General features: G+C 46.0%; 1 protein-coding gene across 2 annotated transcripts; it reads left to right on the top strand.

Moving 5' to 3' along the window:
- The first annotated feature begins 1454 nt into the window (after positions 1-1454).
- Positions 1455-18973, top strand: pkn3 (protein kinase N3). 2 transcript variants are annotated; one of them, XM_086187579.1, is made up of 22 exons: positions 1455-1723; positions 2784-3051; positions 4391-4560; positions 5253-5376; positions 5531-5682; positions 7136-7358; positions 7482-7664; positions 7878-7987; positions 9743-9886; positions 10728-10803; positions 11600-11750; positions 12496-12586; positions 12826-12902; positions 13178-13247; positions 13729-13820; positions 15038-15214; positions 15291-15353; positions 15984-16060; positions 16508-16650; positions 17440-17547; positions 17635-17715; positions 18136-18973. In XM_086187579.1, the coding sequence occupies exons 1-22, from the start codon at positions 1703-1705 to the stop codon at positions 18334-18336; spliced, it is 2802 nt and encodes a 933-aa protein (XP_086043705.1). In that variant the 5' UTR covers positions 1455-1702; the 3' UTR covers positions 18337-18973. The 2 variants fall into 2 exon arrangements, with proteins under 2 accessions (XP_086043705.1, XP_086043703.1); XM_086187577.1 differs by lacking the exon at positions 1455-1723 and adding an exon at positions 2177-2408.
- The last annotated feature ends 17 nt before the right edge of the window (positions 18974-18990 follow it).

Raw genomic sequence — 18990 nt, forward strand, 5'->3', positions numbered from 1 at the left:
GATCCACCAGAGCTCCATCTCTCTGCACCAACTGCCGCCTGCATCGCCCCCCCCCCCCCCCCCTTTTCTCTGCTGTTATTCTGGCCTGCTCTCCCTGCCTCCCCTCCCATGAACCAGTCTACCATCCAGTCCCCCATCAAGCTGGCTTGCTCTCCCTGCCTCCCCTTCCATGAACCAGTCTACCATCCAGTCCCCCATCAAGCTGGCTTGCTCTCCCTGCCTCCCCTCCCATGAACCAGTCTACCATCCAGTCCCCCATCAAGCTGGCTCTCTCTCCCTGCCTCCCCTCCCATGAACCAGTCTACCATCCAGTCCCCCATCAAGCTGGCTTGCTCTCCCTGCCTCCCCTTCCATGAACCAGTCTACCATCCAGTCCCCCATCAAGCTGGCTTGCTCTCCCTGCCTCCCCTTCCATGAACCAGTCTACCATCCAGTCCCCCATCAAGCTGGCTTGCTCTCCCTGCCTCCCCTTCCATGAACCAGTCTACCATCCAGTCCCCCATCAAGCTGGCTTGCTCTCCCTGCCTCCCCTTCCATGAACCAGTCTACCATCCAGTCCCCCATCAAGCTGGCTTGCTCTCCCTGCCTCCCCTTCCATGAACCAGTCTACCATCCAGTCCCCCATCAAGCTGGCTTGCTCTCCCTGCCTCCCCTTCCATGAACCAGTCTACCATCCAGTCCCCCATCAAGCTGGCTTGCTCTCCCTGCCTCCCCTTCCAGAAGCTTCCTTCTTCAACTGTTATTAACATTTCCATGTTTCCTACATTCTGCATTGTAAACTGTTGTCTTGTCTGTAACAACATCTACTGCACGTCTGTCCCTCCTGGTGAGGGATCCTCCTCCCCTCCTCACCCTCAGGTTTCTCAGATTTTTCCCTGTTAAAGGTTTTCTATGGAGTTTTTCCTCAGTCGATGTGAGGCTCTGAGGGCAGAGGATGTTGTTATGATGCCATGAAGCCTGGAGACAAACTGGTGGTGGAAACAGGCTACAAAGAAAACTGCCTTGCCTTGCCTTGCCATTTTGAAACTAATGACACAGGAGTTTAAAAGGTTATCACATACTTTTACCTACATGCAGTATTTTGGTAGGATCAATGGCCCTTTTCATTAAACAAAGTATCCTGTATCACAATTACATGTCTGGCACTTGTAACAATCAAAGCCGCTTGAAACTCGGTCGGAAATTTAACGTGTTATGATGGATCCACTGCGCACATGCTCAAATGCGTCCCCTCGCGCAAAATGTGCCCCCCCCCATGGAAGATGAGGCCCTATGCACACCGCACGTTCCGCCTTTAGGGAGGGGCGCCCAGCATGTAAGCATCTATGAGAACAATCAAGTACCACGCAGCCCCGAGGCTCTCTGGGAATCTCAAAGGGAGTGCGTGATTGCGTCACAGGGCTACCTCCACAGGTGTACTGAATGGTCAAATGTGATTGGTTCCTGCCGCCAGTCTAGCTACCAACCAATTACCCGAGGAAACCTGACGTCAATTTTGCGTTGAGCTCAAGTTGTGTTCAACTCTAAACCAATCCTCGAGTCTTGGGTCGAGTATGAGCACCGGGAGGTCTTTGTGGACGGCTGAGTGTGACGTGTCGGTGTCGGTTTACTCTCTCTAATCGTTGTTGGAACCGTTTTGCGGTCTGTGTGGTCCAGGAAGACCGTCGGCAGCTGGACGTGACGCCGCCGGTCAAATGTCATCATGTCAGGTTCAGCGGTTGAGGTAAATGTGACCCCACCGGTTGATTCCCGCGGACACGGAACCGAATCATGTTCCATATTTCAGGGACATCAGACCGGCGTCTGTCGCGCGAATGGGGCTCGTTGGCCAGAGCTCGGTGCTCCTCAGACAGACGCACTGGATCTTCCTGTTGGTCTGGTTTGCTGCTCGTCACAGTTCCCGGTCCTGGTGGCGCTGCGCTCTTCAGCCGGTCGCCTCCAATTACGAAAGCAGAAGTTCCGACAGGAGGACTCCCCGCTCTCCTGTCCAGCAGATTCAGCTCAAAGCTACAGTATCTCGTGGTCGTCGGATTGTCTTGATTTGCAGATCGTTGTAGCCGACAGTCGATCGTGTTGGCACGTTTATATCCCGTGTTAGACTCCCCGAAGGAAACTGATAGTTTCACAGGTTTCTCCCTGATGTAAATCTTTGGTCGATTGCGCTCCTCCGGGTTCCGCCTCCGCATTCCCAGGTGACTCCGAGCAAGTTGAGTGAGGGAACCTGTGACAGCAAGACGTCACAGTTGCGAACAGTGTCATTTGGTTGCTAAAAGCCAGTTGACTGCTTGACAACCGTGCGTGTTGGCCCACAGAGACACTTGAATGAATTATGAATCGATGAATGAATCGATCAATCAAACGTCGGTGCGTCTGCTATCAGAATGTCTGACAAAGTTCAGTTGGCATCAGTGAGTCCTCCACCTGTGCAGCAGGTCTTTAACCACGAGGGGGCGACATGCAGTCATTTGCTATTTGTGGAGACGTTTTTGTTAAATGAGCCTAGTTTAACCCTCTGAGGTGGTTTCCATCTAATCTACCAGCTCTTCTACTTAATCTGAGCTGCATTTAATGTTTTAATTTGCCTTTTTTTAAAAAACCCAGCAACATGTACTTTCTCTCCACGCATCACACATCAGTGTCAGAGCTGAAAGGTGCACATACATGTGTTGATGCTCTTTACTGAATGTTCTGCTCTCAGAGAAGAGGGAAACAGAGGAATATATCATATCATTCTCCAAGAAAAGAGTCATCTGAGGCTCAGGTTCTTCTGCTGTGTTCCTCAGAGCGTTGGCCTGGATGAAGGGGACATTCTCGACCCAGAGTTTCAACAGCGTCTGGAAGATGCCCGTTCTCTGCTCAGGCAGGAGATCCAGCGGGAGCTCAAGATCAAGGAGGCCGCTGAGCGGCTGCGGCGGGCAGTTTCCAATCGCAAGAGCGCGGCCGATGTGGAGGGTCAACTCAAGGCCTCCAACCGCAAGCTGGAGAAACTGCACTGGGAGCTGCAGGAGCTCAACGCTCGCTCGATGGCCACAGAGAAGGACAGCCCCACAGGTCAGTCCTGGGCTCCGGCAGCCCTCCACACACCAATCAGACATCAAAATACATTATGATCTGATTATCAAGCTTAAAAAAGAACTTGCATATCATGTCTTTTGTTTGGTTCCAGGCAAGAAACCTTGACAATATTTGCCAGACAGATTAGTGTAATGGATTCCTGAAAGTGAAGGTGATCTCCAGGCCTCCAGAACTTCAGATCTAAGTTTAGTATCTGCTGACCATTTAATCCAGGAAGGGGATTCTCAGGAGTAAAAGAGAGATTTCATATGAAAATTGCAGTTAATATCCATAATATTAACTTCCCATCCATGGTATTTTCACCCTGGGCCTTATTGCTCATCTTTGCTTTATTGATCGATTGGAATTGGTGCAATATGGACTGGTAACTATAATCATTAACCACTGAATGGCTCCACATGGACTGTGATAGGTACAGTAAAGTGCTGGTCCCTGCCACTAACAGGCTCTGATAGTTCTTGTTGGTGGAAACATAAAGGAAGGGATTCCTGGAGCAGTAACAGACGTCTCACCCAGTCGGAAGGTGGTGGGGGGTCCACACGAGGGTCCACATGAGGGTCCACATGGTTTCTCTCTCTCTCTCTCTCTCTCTCTCTCTCTCTCTCTCTCTCTCTCTGTCCCTTACTTTTGTTCATTGATGGTCTTTTCAAAGTGGACTTGTCTTGTGTTTAGTAGATTTCAGAGTAAAGATAAAGTCGATATTGGGGTTGAGGCATGAAGTCACACTCAAGGTGATAATCTGCAGTTTCTCTTGGCAGTTTTTTGAGACATATTCAAATTCATATTCATTCCAATTCAGAAAACTGTATTCATCCCTGTGGGGGGCAATTAGGGGAGCAGGGAGCGTGGCAGTCGGTTCCATAAGTAACACAACAGCAACACAACATACATTAGGTGCAGAAGTGCAGTGTAACAGTCTATAATCCCCCGGTTAGCTGTGGTTACCTTGTAAAGTACGTAATAGAAGTAGTAGTGCACAATAGATAAGTACCGTAGTATATTTATAGATAAGTAGTATAGTATAGAGTACGTTTGTCTGTGCAAAAGGACACCAACTTCACTTGAATTTGGAAAAAAAAACTTTGCACATAAACACACCTGGAAAGATCAATACAGGCGATCCTGTAGATCTACACCCACAGAACTCGTCCACAAAGTATAAATGAGGAACTACACACCTGTGGTGTCTGCAGCAGTGTCAGAGTGAGGAGAGTGAGCTACAGAAAGCATAGCTGAGTGTTAGTGAAAAGACTGATAAGAAAGAGAAAGAATTAATTGAGACTAAAAAGAAATACTTGATATGATTTGCATGTAGACTGTGTAGGGGAAGAAGACAACCCGTCACTGGGGGCATGTCAGTGGGAAGACATCACCTCGCCACTGGCCAGTCGAATCAGAACCCTGAGGAAACAGCTCACCATGGAGACCAAGGTCAAACAGGGCGCTGAAAACTTCATCCAGACTTATACCAATGGCTCCCTCAAGGTAAGTCCTGGAGGGAAAATTTCGTCCTGCCTCTGGAAGCACGTGAAGAACCTTAGAGTAGTTAGGTATGTCCTGTAATCCCGTCAAGCCTTCTCAGGTAGTCTCGCTATCACCAAAAAAAATTTTCATGCACAAAATCCACATTTCATGTAGTTGGAATCACTACTGAGGAGAGAACGACACCAGGAATGTGTTAGTGTTTGTTACAGTTGCACAGAGCACGAGCATCAGATCACCAGCTGGCTCCCTCAGTGACCGTTCCTTTGAGTTTTACCTGGAGGGCAAACGCCACAGCAGTGTGATGTTTGAGTTACCCTTATTATAGCTTGATGGGCTTTTAATCACCATAATCATGTTTATTATTGTTAATAATAATGTCCAGGCATTTGTACATATGTGTATTTGTTTAACCGGGCGAAAGTGTTCCACTGCTGCTCTAAAGATCCACTTAATGTCAGTAGCCTTCAGCTCAGTCAGGGTCAAGCGTCAACTTTTATGTTGGTAGAATTTACTTCCTCATGGTTTTGTAATAGTTCTCAAACTTATGCTATGAGGGGAATAAAGCAGCATTTACAGATGCAGCAGGCACGGGTTTGCCACGTTGTAGCTGTAATATTTAGACTTATTCATCAGTGCCGTAGATTAAAGGAACCGTTACAGGGGTCTTTAGTTGAGTGTCTTGTATTTTCCAGGACAGGAAGATGCTTTCTGCAGCCCAGCAGATGCTGCAGGACAGCCGCACCAAGATAGAGCTGCTCCGCATGCAGATCGTCAAAGTGGGTCAAGCCAAAGTGGGAGAGCGAGAGGCTGCACATGGTAAAAACCAAATAATGCTCTGGTCTGTGCGCGCGTCTCTTATAAACATGTAACCACTCGAAAACCGAGGTCTTCCAAGGACGGTGCATCTCTTTCGGCCAGCTTGGGGGACCTACTGATGATCCCTAAGCCTGATGTTCTCTCCTGCACTCAGGTCAGCCGATGGAGATGATCGAGCTTCTGGAGCTGCGGGTGGCTGAACTCATGCACCATGTCAAGATAGAAATGGCCGTAGCAGAAGGTGCCAAAAATGTAGAGAAGCAGCTGAGCAGATGTAAGATCCAGGACCGCCGTATTCTCGCAGAGGTGAGAACAAGCTGGATAGTCCTCGGTTTACATCCTATTAGACCCCAGTCAGAGGAAAGCTCTGGCTCTGGTTATTCTGTGGAGCTGAGCAGCGTAGAGCAAGCGCGTGTGAGTCCATGAAATCCTCAAACAGCACAGGAGGTGGAACGTTTCAGCTGGCTTTATGGTCATTAGGCCCGCTTTATTTAGGGCTGAAGACCACCAGGATCAGCTTATCCTCTGTCTGTCTGTCATGTTGGTTCAGTTGAGTTGGTTGCTGTTGACGGTGAGTGAAGTGTCCTCCAGTTGTCTTGTCTGCCTTTAGAATGACAGATCAAAGCAGGCCAGTGTGACAGAGAGGGATTCTTTTTTGGATGTGAAACTGGAAGCTTGAATATTCAGATAGAGTTCAGTACTAACTAACCCTTTTAAAATGGAATAGAATAGACTTTATTGTCATTGTACATCTGAGCATACAATGACATTAGAATTAGAATCTCCCCTCCAGTGTGGGAATAAGAACACCTCTAGAAAGGGATAAACAGAAATTAAAAAAATAAAATTAAAAATATATACAAATACTGTATATCAGACAAATATATCATCTGCGTCACAGCAATATGAACAGAAATATTGCACTTGGGATTTAACGGCACATTCCCAGTGGGATGGAAACAGCAGCCGTATTGAGGTAGCCTGATAATCCTTGGGTTTGGAACCCATGGGGGTCACTCATGGATTTAAGAGTCTGATGGCCCACAGGTAAAAAGAGGTGGTTTGTCCGGCACTCGTGGCTTCTGTATCTTTTTCCAGAGGGAAGGAGGCAGAAGAGACCCTGGCCTGGATGTGAGTGATCTGATAAGATTTTCTGTGCTCCGCTGAGGGAGGTGGCAGTGTTGTCCGGTGAGGGCAGGGGGTGGCGATGATGTTCTGAGCTGCTTTGATCACTCACTGCAGCGATCTCTTATTCCCAGCTGTGCAGCTAGCAAACCACGCCATGATGCCGTATGTCAAGATGCTTTCAACTGCAGTCCAGTCGAAGGTCCTCAGAGGGCCGGCCTCCAGGTGGCCCCTCCTCAGCATTCTTAAAATGTGCAGCCACTGCTGGACTTTTTTAACCACTGCTGACGTGTTGGTGGACCCTGCTAGGTCATCGTAAGGGTGCACTCCCAGGAACCTGAAGAAGGAGACCCTCTCCGCACAGGAGCCGCTGATCTTTAGTGGGGCATGGCTTCCTCCCTCCCTCCTGAAGTCTATGACCATCTCCTTGGTTTGGATGGTGTTCAGCATGAGGTTGTTTGTTGAACAGCATGCCTTGAGCCTCTAGACCTCCCCCCTGTATGAGTTTCATCACTTCCTGTGATCAGACCCATCACTGTTGTATTGTCAGTTAATTTGATGATGATGTGTGAGTGGTGGGAGGGGAAAGTCCTGGAAGTCATTCTTTGTTCATAAACGTATCTCATATCCTCAGGCTCAGGCCCGGATGCAAGAATCATCTCAGAAGGTGGATTTGTTGCGTCTCTCCCTGGAGAAGCGTTTAGGCGAGCTGCCTCAGGACCATCCCAAACATGCTGCCATCACAGAAGTTCTCATGCTGGGAACCTCACTCTCCAACAGAACACTAAAGAGGCACTCCAGGATTCCCTCCTCCATCTCTTCTTCCTCCTCCTTCTTCAAACAAGCCAGTCTAACAGGTCAAGACCTCCATTTCCCTGTTTAGATTTTAGTTTCCTTCTGAAATAACTTGTCATCTGACATCCCCTTCAATTGAATTGTTGAATATTTTGTGGTAAAATGTCCACTGAAATATTCCCCAGGCCGGTTGGAGGTGTGTTTGATGGGCTGCCAAGACCTACTGGACTCAGTCCCGGGTCGAGGCCCTGAGACTGCTGTCTCAACCACTCCTGGAGGCCTCTCAGAGGGAAGGTCTCTCAAGGTGAGAGCCGGACTGTCAGGGCGCAGCATCAATGGCAAGACAACCAAGTCTGACGACCTGTCCTGTAAGTCCAGTTTGTCAGTTCCCTGCAGGCGGAGTCTGATGAGTGTAGTAAAATTCAGTTACAATAACATGAAATGTCATCATAGGAGATGTTTTCAGAACTCTTCCTATCGAAACAGTTACACGATGCTAAAAAAAATCCTAATGAGACTCAGCCAGTGAGTAAAATTGCAGCTCTGTCTGAAACTCTGCCTGTGCCGTTGTTGTTTAACAGCTGAGGTAAGTGCAGTGTTGAAGGTGGACAACAGGATAGTGGGACGGACACACTGGAGGCCGTCAGGGAAGGAGGCCTGGGGCCAGAATTTCAGCATCGAACTGGAGCGGGTCAGTGCTTTTCCTCTCAGCAAGAAGCTTGAACTGTCACTCAGAGCTCGTACTGAGCTGGACTTCATCACAGATGGATTATTGATAATAATTAATATTAGCTTTCTTGAGATGATTTAATGACTGCAGCCCTATTGATTTGCTGTGTGTCAGTGTTCTAATGGGGGAACACACACACACACACACACACACACACACACACACACACACACTTGAAAGTGTAATAGCAGCTGATGATGTCTGGCTGTCGGCTGCCAGCTCTGATCTATCAGCTGATGCATCTGAGTGTTTGCTCCTACTGATGCTGAACATCTGCTAACAACTCCAGGCTTCGTGTCTGATCATCTGGGTGTTGAACCGTTACTTGGCTCATGTAATCCTGTTGATAATCCTTGAACTTTGCTCTAATCTGGTTTGGCCCATGCACCACCAGCAGCTCTGGATGTGTCAGCTCACTCCCAGAGCCCTGTGCCACACTGCATTTTGCGTTTGTGCCCATGGCCGCGATGTGTGTCCAGACCCGCCCATGCTCATGAATGTTACCGTCCAGGCCTCTGCAATGATAGAGAGCCATTCATTGAGTGTACAAGTAGTTTGCCCCTCAAGTACTCACAAATAAGTGTCTTGAGTTCACAAAAGATGTTTTTCCCCTCCTGGATCACTTCGTTGTTCCTCAAAAATTTAGAAAACTGTCCAAAAAAGGCTGTTTAAGGGCTGCTGTTTTGTTTTATTCCCTGTTCAAAGGGTTTTCTATGGAGTTTTTCCTCAGTCGATGTGAGGGTCTGAGGACAGAGGATGTTGTTGTGATGCCATGTGAAGCCCTTTGAGACAAACTGGTGGTGGAAACAGGCTCTACAAAGAAAATTGCCTTGCCTGCCGCTACCACCCTTCCCGCAGTGTTGACTCTGTCTGCAGCTTTCCCTCACTGGGGCCTGCAGTTCTGTTTGTTTCTGCCCACCCTGCTCGTAATGGAAACTCCTACTCTAAGTCTCTCTGTTGAATAGAGTTCGACAGAAGTTGCTTTTTTAGCACACGCAGGTCAGTTTACTCGTCAGAGTAGGACACGGCCTCTTGAAAGTACTGGTATTATATCCTCTCTGGATCTGGATCAAAGTTAGGATTAAAGCTGTAATCAATCCAAATAGAGTGATTTGTCTCTCAAGGACTCACAATTGGACATCTAACTCCCCAGGAAGTAGTTCTCCCCTGCTGTACTTCTTAGTGTATTAGCTTAAAGCTAAGGACGATTGAGTACTAACAAACTGTCCAAAAACACATTTTTAAACTCTCATTCAGTATAACCCGTGTCTCCTTAATCCAGCTGTGTGCTCAGTTCTCTAAACACTGTACTTTTTGATTCGAGCTTGAAATGAACAGACTCCCTTTAGCGTTTGACTGATTCTGTCTGCATTCTGGAGTCGCTAGGAAGTTACGTGGCTAAGAAGGAATTCAACACACCTTCCTGCGAGTACTTGGAAGCCAAATTATACTTTCTGAGTCAAGTAATGCTTGAGTAGAGCCCAAGCTTTAACAGTTGTTCATTTTTCTTAATTGGGCCATGGGATGAGAAAACAACAACAAATGTACTAATGTTGATGAAGGCTTCCCACATACAGAATTACTGTCAAGAACATTTGGGGGTTTAACTTAACGGCTTTTTGAAACTGCAGTAGTGAAATACTGAATTTTCTTTTCAAATATATGTTTGAGTTACAGCCAAAAAGTGTGTGTGTGTGTGTGTGTGTGTGTGTCTAGTCGCGGGAGCTGGAAATTGCTGTCTACTGGAGAGACTGGCGAGCACTGAGTGGAATAAAGTTCCTGCGTCTGGAGGACTTCCTGGATAACCAGCGACACGGCATGTGTCTGCCGCTGGAGCCTCAGGGCATCCTCTTCATCGAGGTTCTCTTTCTTATCTGGTCTATGAACATTTTCTCCTGCTTTGGGTCAAACTGCACTTTTAGTTCGTGTTCACACCAGCCTTGTTTAGTCCCGTTGAACTGAACCCTGGAGCGTTTACCTCCTTGGTCCAGTTCTTTTTGGTTGGTTTGAATGCTGGCCTCGAACTCTGGTGCGGACCAGTCAACCGCTCTCGGGTCCGCCTGGTAGGGGTGGTCTTGGACCGCTATCAAGTGAACTCTAGAGCGGTTTCCTTCTGGTGTGAACCCCGTCCGCACCAATCACAGGAAGCGCGCCATTTCACACGTCATATTCTGTTTGTATGATGAGCCCACTTGGTGATTTTAACATGTATGTGATTGTGAGCTTTTTTTAGTCCTCTTACCTCACTGGTCGCGCTCGTAGGTCGCAAAGGAAACAACATGGAGGGAGGCTCTGATTGTTGCCTGCTGTCTTCTGTGATACGACCGTCCGATTGCAGAGCGTCTTCAGCCACGTGCCTGCATTAATACAGTATTTAAGTGTCGTCCCAGCCGTTAAAGTCTGCTGATATGCAGTCCAGCTCAGCACCAACATGAAAAGGAGCAGACGATGCTCCATGGCGTACAGTAAAAATAGTGAGGGATTTGTCGTCTACCTGCTCAACTGTATAAGCAATCACTGCTGCCACGTGACAGTTCTTGGACCGTTTGAGTTTGGCCTCTGTGAACGCGAACCGGAGCAGTTGAGAAATTGCAACAATGCATCATCCTCGCTTTAGTTCCAATCAGAAAACAGACCTTTTGGTGTGAACACGACCTCAGTCTTTTAAGAACTTACATTTCTGTATGATGTTTATTTCTAGGTGAGGTTTATTAATCCAGTCATTGAACGACGCACCAAACTTCAGAGGCAGAGAAGAATCTTCCCTAAAGAGAAAGGTAGCACCCACAGCCATTATTAGTGAATATCCTCACTCTTTGTTTCCTCTTCCTCCCGACACTTTTCTGAAGCTCTACTGGATCCTCACCCTTAGAGGTAGAACTATGTTCCACTGCCAGTTGAGAACTGGATGAATCATAACTAATATCTCAAAAAACATCAAGACAAAAACTAACATATAAGGCAATAAGAAAATGTAAAAAAAAAAGATTAAACATTTATTTCAAAAGAGTCAGATTAGAAACGTGAAGGAGAGCTAAATGCCCTCGTATGTTGTATCATAGCATGATACTTTTTAAAGAAAAATTTGTTCAAATCAAGTCCACCTGCTGTGGCTCTTCAATGCTTCTATCTTTGTTGTCACATGTGGCTCAGGCGTTCACACACAGACCATGAATATGCAATATAATACACACCCTAATGGCTCCTCCTTCTCCAAGACACTGACAGCCATGACTCTGCTTCAGTGGTCAGCACAACATGAGAACATGCAAACTCCACCCAGAAAGATCCCCTGCCCGAGCCAGGGCTCGAACCCGGAACCGTCTTGCTGTGAGGTGACAGTGCTGACCACTGCACCACTGTGCCGCCCAACCCAAACACCATTCTTACATTTACTTTATCAAATATTGTTCTTCTTTACTATCCAACTGAATTCTATTTGTGTATTTTTCCCAGGGCATTTGCAGTGGCTACCACACCTGTGCAGTATCACAGCCCTCTCACCCTGGTCACCCTTGACATTTCAGTGTATTTGTAGTTCACATTTACTGTTTTGGTCCTTTTATATCACAGGAAAGAACTTTTTGCGTGCTGCCCAGATGAACATGAACTTTGCCACGTGGGGCCGCCTGATGATGACCATCTTGCCTCCCTGTAGTTCCATGGAGCCCACCAGTCCACCCAGTACCACCTCCCCCTCATCGGTCACCACCTCTCCAGCAGGGTACGTCTATGTGGGATTCATAGACTCTCTGTCCTGCAGACATCTTTGTACATTTATAGAAGAGTAGTTTGAAAGGCCAGCCAGCAACATCTGAGACTGGGTTCACATCATCATCATTACAGCTACATTCAGAGTAGAGAGAAGTCAGAGAGTTGAATGATCAGACTTGACTGTGTCATGAGGATAACCAGCGATCTGCTGCCCCCGCAGACCATTATTATTATTACCATTATTATTCCTCCATGTCCGACAGCTGTCATGTCTCCCACAGGTCGGTGAGCCCCCTGATGCTGATCTGGTCCTTTATTATCGCACCAGTTTGATTTCACTCACTACCACAATTCGCCGTGTCCTCCTGTGAGAATATAGCAGCTAAAACTGAACTGCTACAAAGCTGTTTTTTCTAGCCTTTTTTTGTGGGTGTTGGAATGAATGGGTCAGGAGACTTCATCCTGAACATGTAGTAAAAACTGAAATCTGATGATAGAAAATGAGATCAATTAAAAGAGGACAGACATGAGACAAACTAAGACTTTAGGGTGCCAACTGCACATTGAAAACTGCGATTCACAAGACTTTTTTTCTTTTAGGTGCGTATTTATGTGAGCTTTGGTTGTAGTGTTTTGATCCTTTGCTCAGAGGATCTCTACCTCCAGCAAAGCCATTCAAACCAGCCAGGAACCAGTAACATCACCATCTCTGTCGAACAGCAACCTTGTTCTAGAATGTTCTCTTGTTTCACCAGAGAATCTGCTGCTGTGGGTCTGAACTTTAATGAAGAGCAACCTGGCAGATCTCCAGGTCGGACAAGCAAGAACCCCAAAGACTCTCCTCTGGTAAACTAGTCCAGGCTTTCATTCTGAAAACTGTTGTGTGAGGATTAAAACCAACAAAATGTGGATGGACGGCATCCATCAAGCCCTTTCTAACAGTTCTGAAAACATTTTATGATATCGGCTGTCATTGACTCTCGGACGCATGGTTGACCAGGAGAAGCAGCTCTGGGTTCAGTGTTGCTCACTTGGTGAGTTTTTCCTTTCATTTTCAACTGATTCAGTCTCTGGTTTCACACCAGGGGATCAAACAACAGTCGCCCAGTGAGAGCAAGAGCCAAAAGCCCAGGAGATCCCCCTCCACCCACACACCTCCAAAGTAAGCCATCCTCTCCCAGTACAAGGCTTCCTGTTAGACACAGAGTGTGGTCATCCATGCTGTGAGTCTAAAGAAAGATTTGTTGGTTCAGAAGTTCATAATGAGTGACAACGGCAGAAACATATCGAATTTTGCAATTTGATATCAAGATTCTACCAATCAGGACTGTAGTTGTTAGTACTGTGAAATAATAATTCAAGTGTCGCAGGTGTTTAAACAAGTGAGAGAGTACAATGCTGTAATGAACTGCAACCATAGAATATGTTCCTATGCAGGACGGATGAAGTTCTAAAGCTGGAGGACTTCAACTGTATTTCAGTTCTTGGACGAGGTCACTTTGGAAAGGTACGCGTGCATCTTCTTCATTGCAACTTAAACATGTGCGAGGAGCGTTGGGTTGTACTCTCAGATCAGGGGGTTGATGCCACTCCCACCTCGTTCTTCATCTCTCAAATGCAAACAAAAGAAATCATCAATTAGAGGGCTTGGCCACGAAGATAAAATGAATATCCAGATATTCAGAAGCCCTTATTTGGATATATTTGAGATTGTATGTCCCACTAGTGCTATGGAAAACCACACATTCGTTAAACTGGTGGTGCATGGTAATGAGAAGTGTAGGTGAAGTTTTTCCTCAAACTTTCCAAACATGTAATTTTGTCAGGAATCGGACCTGGACAACTAAATTGTGTATCATAGTTCTCAATGTTGAAAAAAGATCCACAATAAATCATCAGATTTAGCAGTTATTCCAGCGAGCTGTCATCAGTAGAGCAGACAGATGTGAAACGGCAGTGTTTCACCTTCATTGTGTGACTGACCCAAGGTGCTGCTGGCGGAGTACAAGCTGTCTGGAAGACTCTACGCCATCAAAGCCCTGAAGAAAGGAGACATTGTGACACGTGATGAGGTCGATAGGTAATTTCTCTCAGATCCATTTGATATACTATTAACAATGCCTTCAAACACCGGTGCTACATTTCTTATTAAAACTACTTTACAGAACTGCTGACTGCTCCCATGTAGAGGGAGGCCTCCCAATGATTCATGTTGCTGAAAAAAATGATGACAGACTTTGGACTTTTCCAGTCAAACCTGAGCCAGTGCACTGATGTTCTCCTTCCTAAACACATTTACATGCATTGGATGGAAATGTGAGAAACACTGTACTGTTTGCCTGTGCAATCTGAAGCACTCCCGATTGGCCAGCATCTCCTGAATTAATTAACGCATCAGCAAAGATGGGAAAGTAAGACATCAAGAGTGGATTGAATATCATCGCCTAAGTCAAGTCAAGTTTTTCAGAAAACAAAAAATGGAGACAAAACATCATAAGAAGTTGATTTAGGCAAAAACAAAATTGTCAAAAAATGTCTTAGGCAATTCTTTTAAGAAGGTGATGATATATAAGGACCAGTATGTCAGCTGTAGATGGTCCCTTCCTCAGCAGAACCTCCGCTGGCTGTGAGGATCATCTGTGTCTTTGTCAGAATTTGGGTCCCAGCAGAAAAACACTCTGTGAGCCGGAAATCATTCAAAAAGATTTCAGAAAGAATAAATAATAGTCTTAAGTGATGCTAGTCCCTGGAGGTCATGAAGAAGGAACTGGGGAACAGAGTCTGGAGTCCCCCAGTAACAGCACATGGTTCCCAGTCTACAGCAACTGGGTGAGAATCATATACACGATGTCTCTGCTGCAGACACGATCCTTTTACACTACTGTGGTATGGGTGGCGCTATCTGTTCATGAAAACCTTGAAAATTAATCAACTAAAGAGAACATGCAGTGGGAGGTGTTGAGAGAGGACGCGACTGTAATAAGTTCCCACTAAGGATACAAGACAGTGAGTCTGAGTCGCTGCTGTCATGTGCACAGGGTGCTGAGGGTTCTTGTGATTCCTCCTGTAAAGAGTCGATGACCAAAATTTTAACTGAAGAGTCAAAAAAAATTTTTTTTGGACAGCACCGAGTCAAAAGTCTTGCTTTCGGACATCAGCTGACCAGGAACAATCCCGTTGTGTTGTCCTGGAGCTTTGACATGATGAAGTTAGACATGAATGACAAATACAGTCCAAAAAGAATCAGAAAAACTTCTGAGAGCCACATGATATTAAACCATGTGTGCGTGTTTTCAGCCTTGTGTGCGAAAAAAGGATATTTGAAGTCATCAACGCCTCTCGTCATCCCTTCCTGGTGAACCTGCACGGCTGCTTCCAGACGGCGGACCACGTGTGCTTCGTGATGGCCTACTCCCCCGGTGGAGACCTGATGACGCACATTCACACCAGCATCTTCACCGAGACTCAGACCCAGTGAGCAGCCATCCCTCTCTGTGACACTGACTACAAGACCACATGTCTTTGTTGACTCCATCTGCTCTGTTTCAAGGTTTTATTCGGCGTGCGTGCTGCTTGGTCTAGAATTTCTGCACCAGAACAAAATAGTTTACAGGTACGTTCTGATGGAGTCGCTTTCACACGCAGCAGCAGATTCTGTTGTATCACCTTCACACACCTGAAGACATGAAACCTGCTAAAATCCCAGCGACTTCTCTGATGTCACGAATGGAGAGAAGGCTGTTGGTGGTGGTTTTGTGATGTCTGACAGACATCACAGCTGGACACGTGAGACCCTGCCCCCTGCCCCCCTACACAGACACACACACACACTCTCTCTCCTCTTCATCTATCAGTTTCTCTGCTGTCTAAAGGGAACAAAGTACTTCATCACCTCTCCAAGTATGTCCACAGAAAGTAAAATATGTCTACAAAGATTTATAAACATACTAACGTGCACGTGTTCATTATTAACTGACTGATTTCAAATGACAATGATTGAGCTTGAAAGCAGTTGCTATTTATATAATTAGATCTATACATTCCTTCATGAATGACTGATGTAGATAATCATCTGTGGGCCTTTTTGAAAATGTGAACTTTAGTAATATTGAATTATAAAGACATTGTTTTATGACTTTTTTGCATCTTCAGATCCATCATGGTTGGATTTGTTACAGTAAATCCTAGGTGTAGCATGTCTAATGTGTGTGTGTGTGTGTGTGTGTGTGTGTGTGTGTTTCAGAGATCTGAAGCTTGATAACCTGCTGATGGATGCAGATGGCTTTGTCAAGATAGCAGATTTTGGTTTGTGCAAAGAAGGTAAGAAAATAATTCTTTTATAAACAAGATCCAGGAAAATAGTCAAACTTGAGAAGTTTGACTGTTTTAACAGTTTGTACTTAGTGAGTAAAAGTACTTGAAAGCTGTATTTTGTTGTTAGGTTTAGTGATTCAGGGGCAAACATGCAGCGATTGAGTGGTGGGTTTATTGCAGCAGCAGGCATGTTTGCTGGCAGGTTGAGACCCTGGACACTAACAAAAGTTAACATGAGAATACACACCGAGGACCATTTGCCACTGGTGCTGACAGGGCACTGGGTCGTCCCACACCAGCCGACGGGAGGAAAACAAAGCCTGAGAGTTTTGATTCTTGACCGACAGACTGACGTATGGACGAATTGTATGTTTACGTCAGTCTGTGCAGGAATTTAATTGAGATCAGTTGTGAAGAACTCTGGTGTGTGTGTGTGTGTGTGTGTGTTTGTAGGTATGGGTCATGGAGACCGCACATCAACCTTCTGTGGCACACCAGAGTTCCTGGCTCCAGAGGTGCTGACGGACAACAACTACACTCGCAGTGTGGACTGGTGGGGGCTCGGGGTCCTCATCTATGAGATGCTTGTGGGGGAGGTGAGCGCAAACCAGCAGCTTCGACCTGTTTTAGGGTGATTTCAGAGCAAAGCAGAATGTAAATGTCCTCTGTCGTCCGTCACTGACACGCCTGCATGTCTCGACTTACAAACCCACTTCTGTTTGTCTGAGGGCGAGTTGACAGGATTTTGGTGTTATTACTGCATTCTTTCACCTGTGTGTCTAATTGACTTAACATTGCTTTTATGGTAGCGCTTTGCGTCCAGTGCAGCTCAGGCACACTGCAGCTGCTGTTGTCTGTTGATCCATGACTTCTTCTTCATAATGCTGCTGCTGACTGTTAATTTGTTAGACTGTCCAACAAAACTGACTCTCACATTAGCTGAGATTTATGGACGAGCTGGTGATCTGTTAAAGGGCTTGCTGCCACCACCAGATTTGGAGAGACGTTTTAAAATATGTAGAATGAGTATAAGTTCTGTTTTCCTCGATAAGATGCTGCTTCAGCCTCTGATACTGTCTAAAGTCTGACATTGGTCATTAACCCAGAAACAGGCACCTACTGCTTCCCAGTTATCTCTGACTAATATTGTATACAAGAAGTAGATTGTTCTCCAATGCTCTACAACAGCAGCCACACACTCCAGTGGCAGTTGTGCTGTACTTCTATAACCAAAACTACAGTTTTAGAGCAGTGAAGAAGTGATTTCTTGTATCTAATATGAGTCCAAAGAAGCCACCTGGCATCCAGGCAGAAATCCTGTCTGACTGGGTTTCAGCAGCTTGACAGAACAGAGGAGAATCACATTTGTGCTGCTGTTTTTCCAGTCACCCTTCCCAGGTGATGATGAGGAGGAAGTGTTTGACAGCATCGTCAATGATGAAGTGCACTACCCTCGCTTCCTCTCTCCTGAGGCTGTGTCCCTCATTCAGAAGGTTCGACTCCTCCTAAGTTGACTCAGAACCCTGAGTGTTGGGTTGTCAGTGGTCTGACGGTGTTCTCACGCTCTCACTGTGTTTCAGCTGCTGCAGAAGAATCCTGAGATGAGACTTGGAGCAGGAGAGGAAGACGCTGCACAGATCAAACGCCACAAATTCTTCAAGGTCATTATCTGGCCCAGAGCTGCACCTGCACTGAGGAATGTTTAGCCTGATAGTTTCCCTTGTTGTGTGTTCTAAATTCAACAAGGAGCCAGAAAACTAAGATTTTCTTCTGTGAGAAATTAAAAAAAAAAAAAATTGCGTTGGCTCAAGAAAATATGAAGTGACCCGAACAGGAAAGAAAGAAAGATCCGTAGGAAGTCAGGTGACTATATTTGGGCATTTACAAGTAGAGTAGTGCAACAGTTGACTGAGCGGTAGGAGTGTAGAAACACTAGATATGACAGGACTGAAGTGTTGCACTTGCACATTTAAACTGTCTCTGCTAATATTCACGATGACTCTCCTGTTCACATGAATCATAAAGCCAAGAAGCCTGTTCAGGATGATGAGATTGCTGTTTGTCATGTGTGGTCTGATCAGGGGGTGGACTGGGACGCTCTGCTGCTCAAGAAGGTGAAGCCTCCCTTCCTGCCGGTCATCCGGGCACAGCAGGATGTCAGTAACTTTGACGAGGAGTTCACTCGCCTCAAGCCGGTCCTCACCCTCCCGCGGACCCCCTACGTCCTCAGCACTGAGCAGCAAGAAATCTTTGCTGACTTTGACTTCTCTTTCATGAGTTAACAATGGTTTTGGTCCTTTGCTGCCTCACTCAGACCGAAGGACGCCTCCGTACATTTAGCCTCACACGCTCCTCTATTTGGTCGGTCCTCCAGACCAAGAGGTTGAACATGTTTACTCCGTATGAACTCTGCTACCACTGTCACAACTTTTTTTTAATATAAATGCCTGTAATATCTAGAATGCTGCAATCTCATGTTCTCTACTGTAAATATGAACTATCTTAAAAACAACTTGGGCCAAAACTTTGAATGCAGCTTCAGCTACCCACTATATACATTTACAATTTTAACTTCAGGTAATGTCAGCATCACATGTACTGTCATGTGACTCACATGTATGATCTAATCTGACAGCTCTGCCTTTTCCAGGTCACTATTATTCAGTATGATTGTTATTAATGTAACTACATGTTTATTATTGAGGTTGTTGGTGTTGAACTGGACTGAGTTGCATCGAGGTCTAATATTTTGGACACCATATTTACAGACATGAGGTCAGAATATTAGAAACCCTCTTAATCGATCTGGCTCTGGCCTCTCAGCTCCCGTGTAGATGACACGCATGTGTAGAACAAACCTGCCTGGATGTCGAGTGTAAACTACATGAAGGAAAATATGAATTAATAAATTTCTACTTGCTGGACTGTAATGACTC

This window comes from Aulostomus chinensis, chromosome 19, assembly GCF_037954235.1.
Source record: "Aulostomus chinensis isolate RoL2024-O1b breed Wild chromosome 19, RoL_Achi_v1.0, whole genome shotgun sequence".
Lineage (NCBI taxonomy): Eukaryota > Metazoa > Chordata > Actinopteri > Syngnathiformes > Aulostomidae > Aulostomus > Aulostomus chinensis.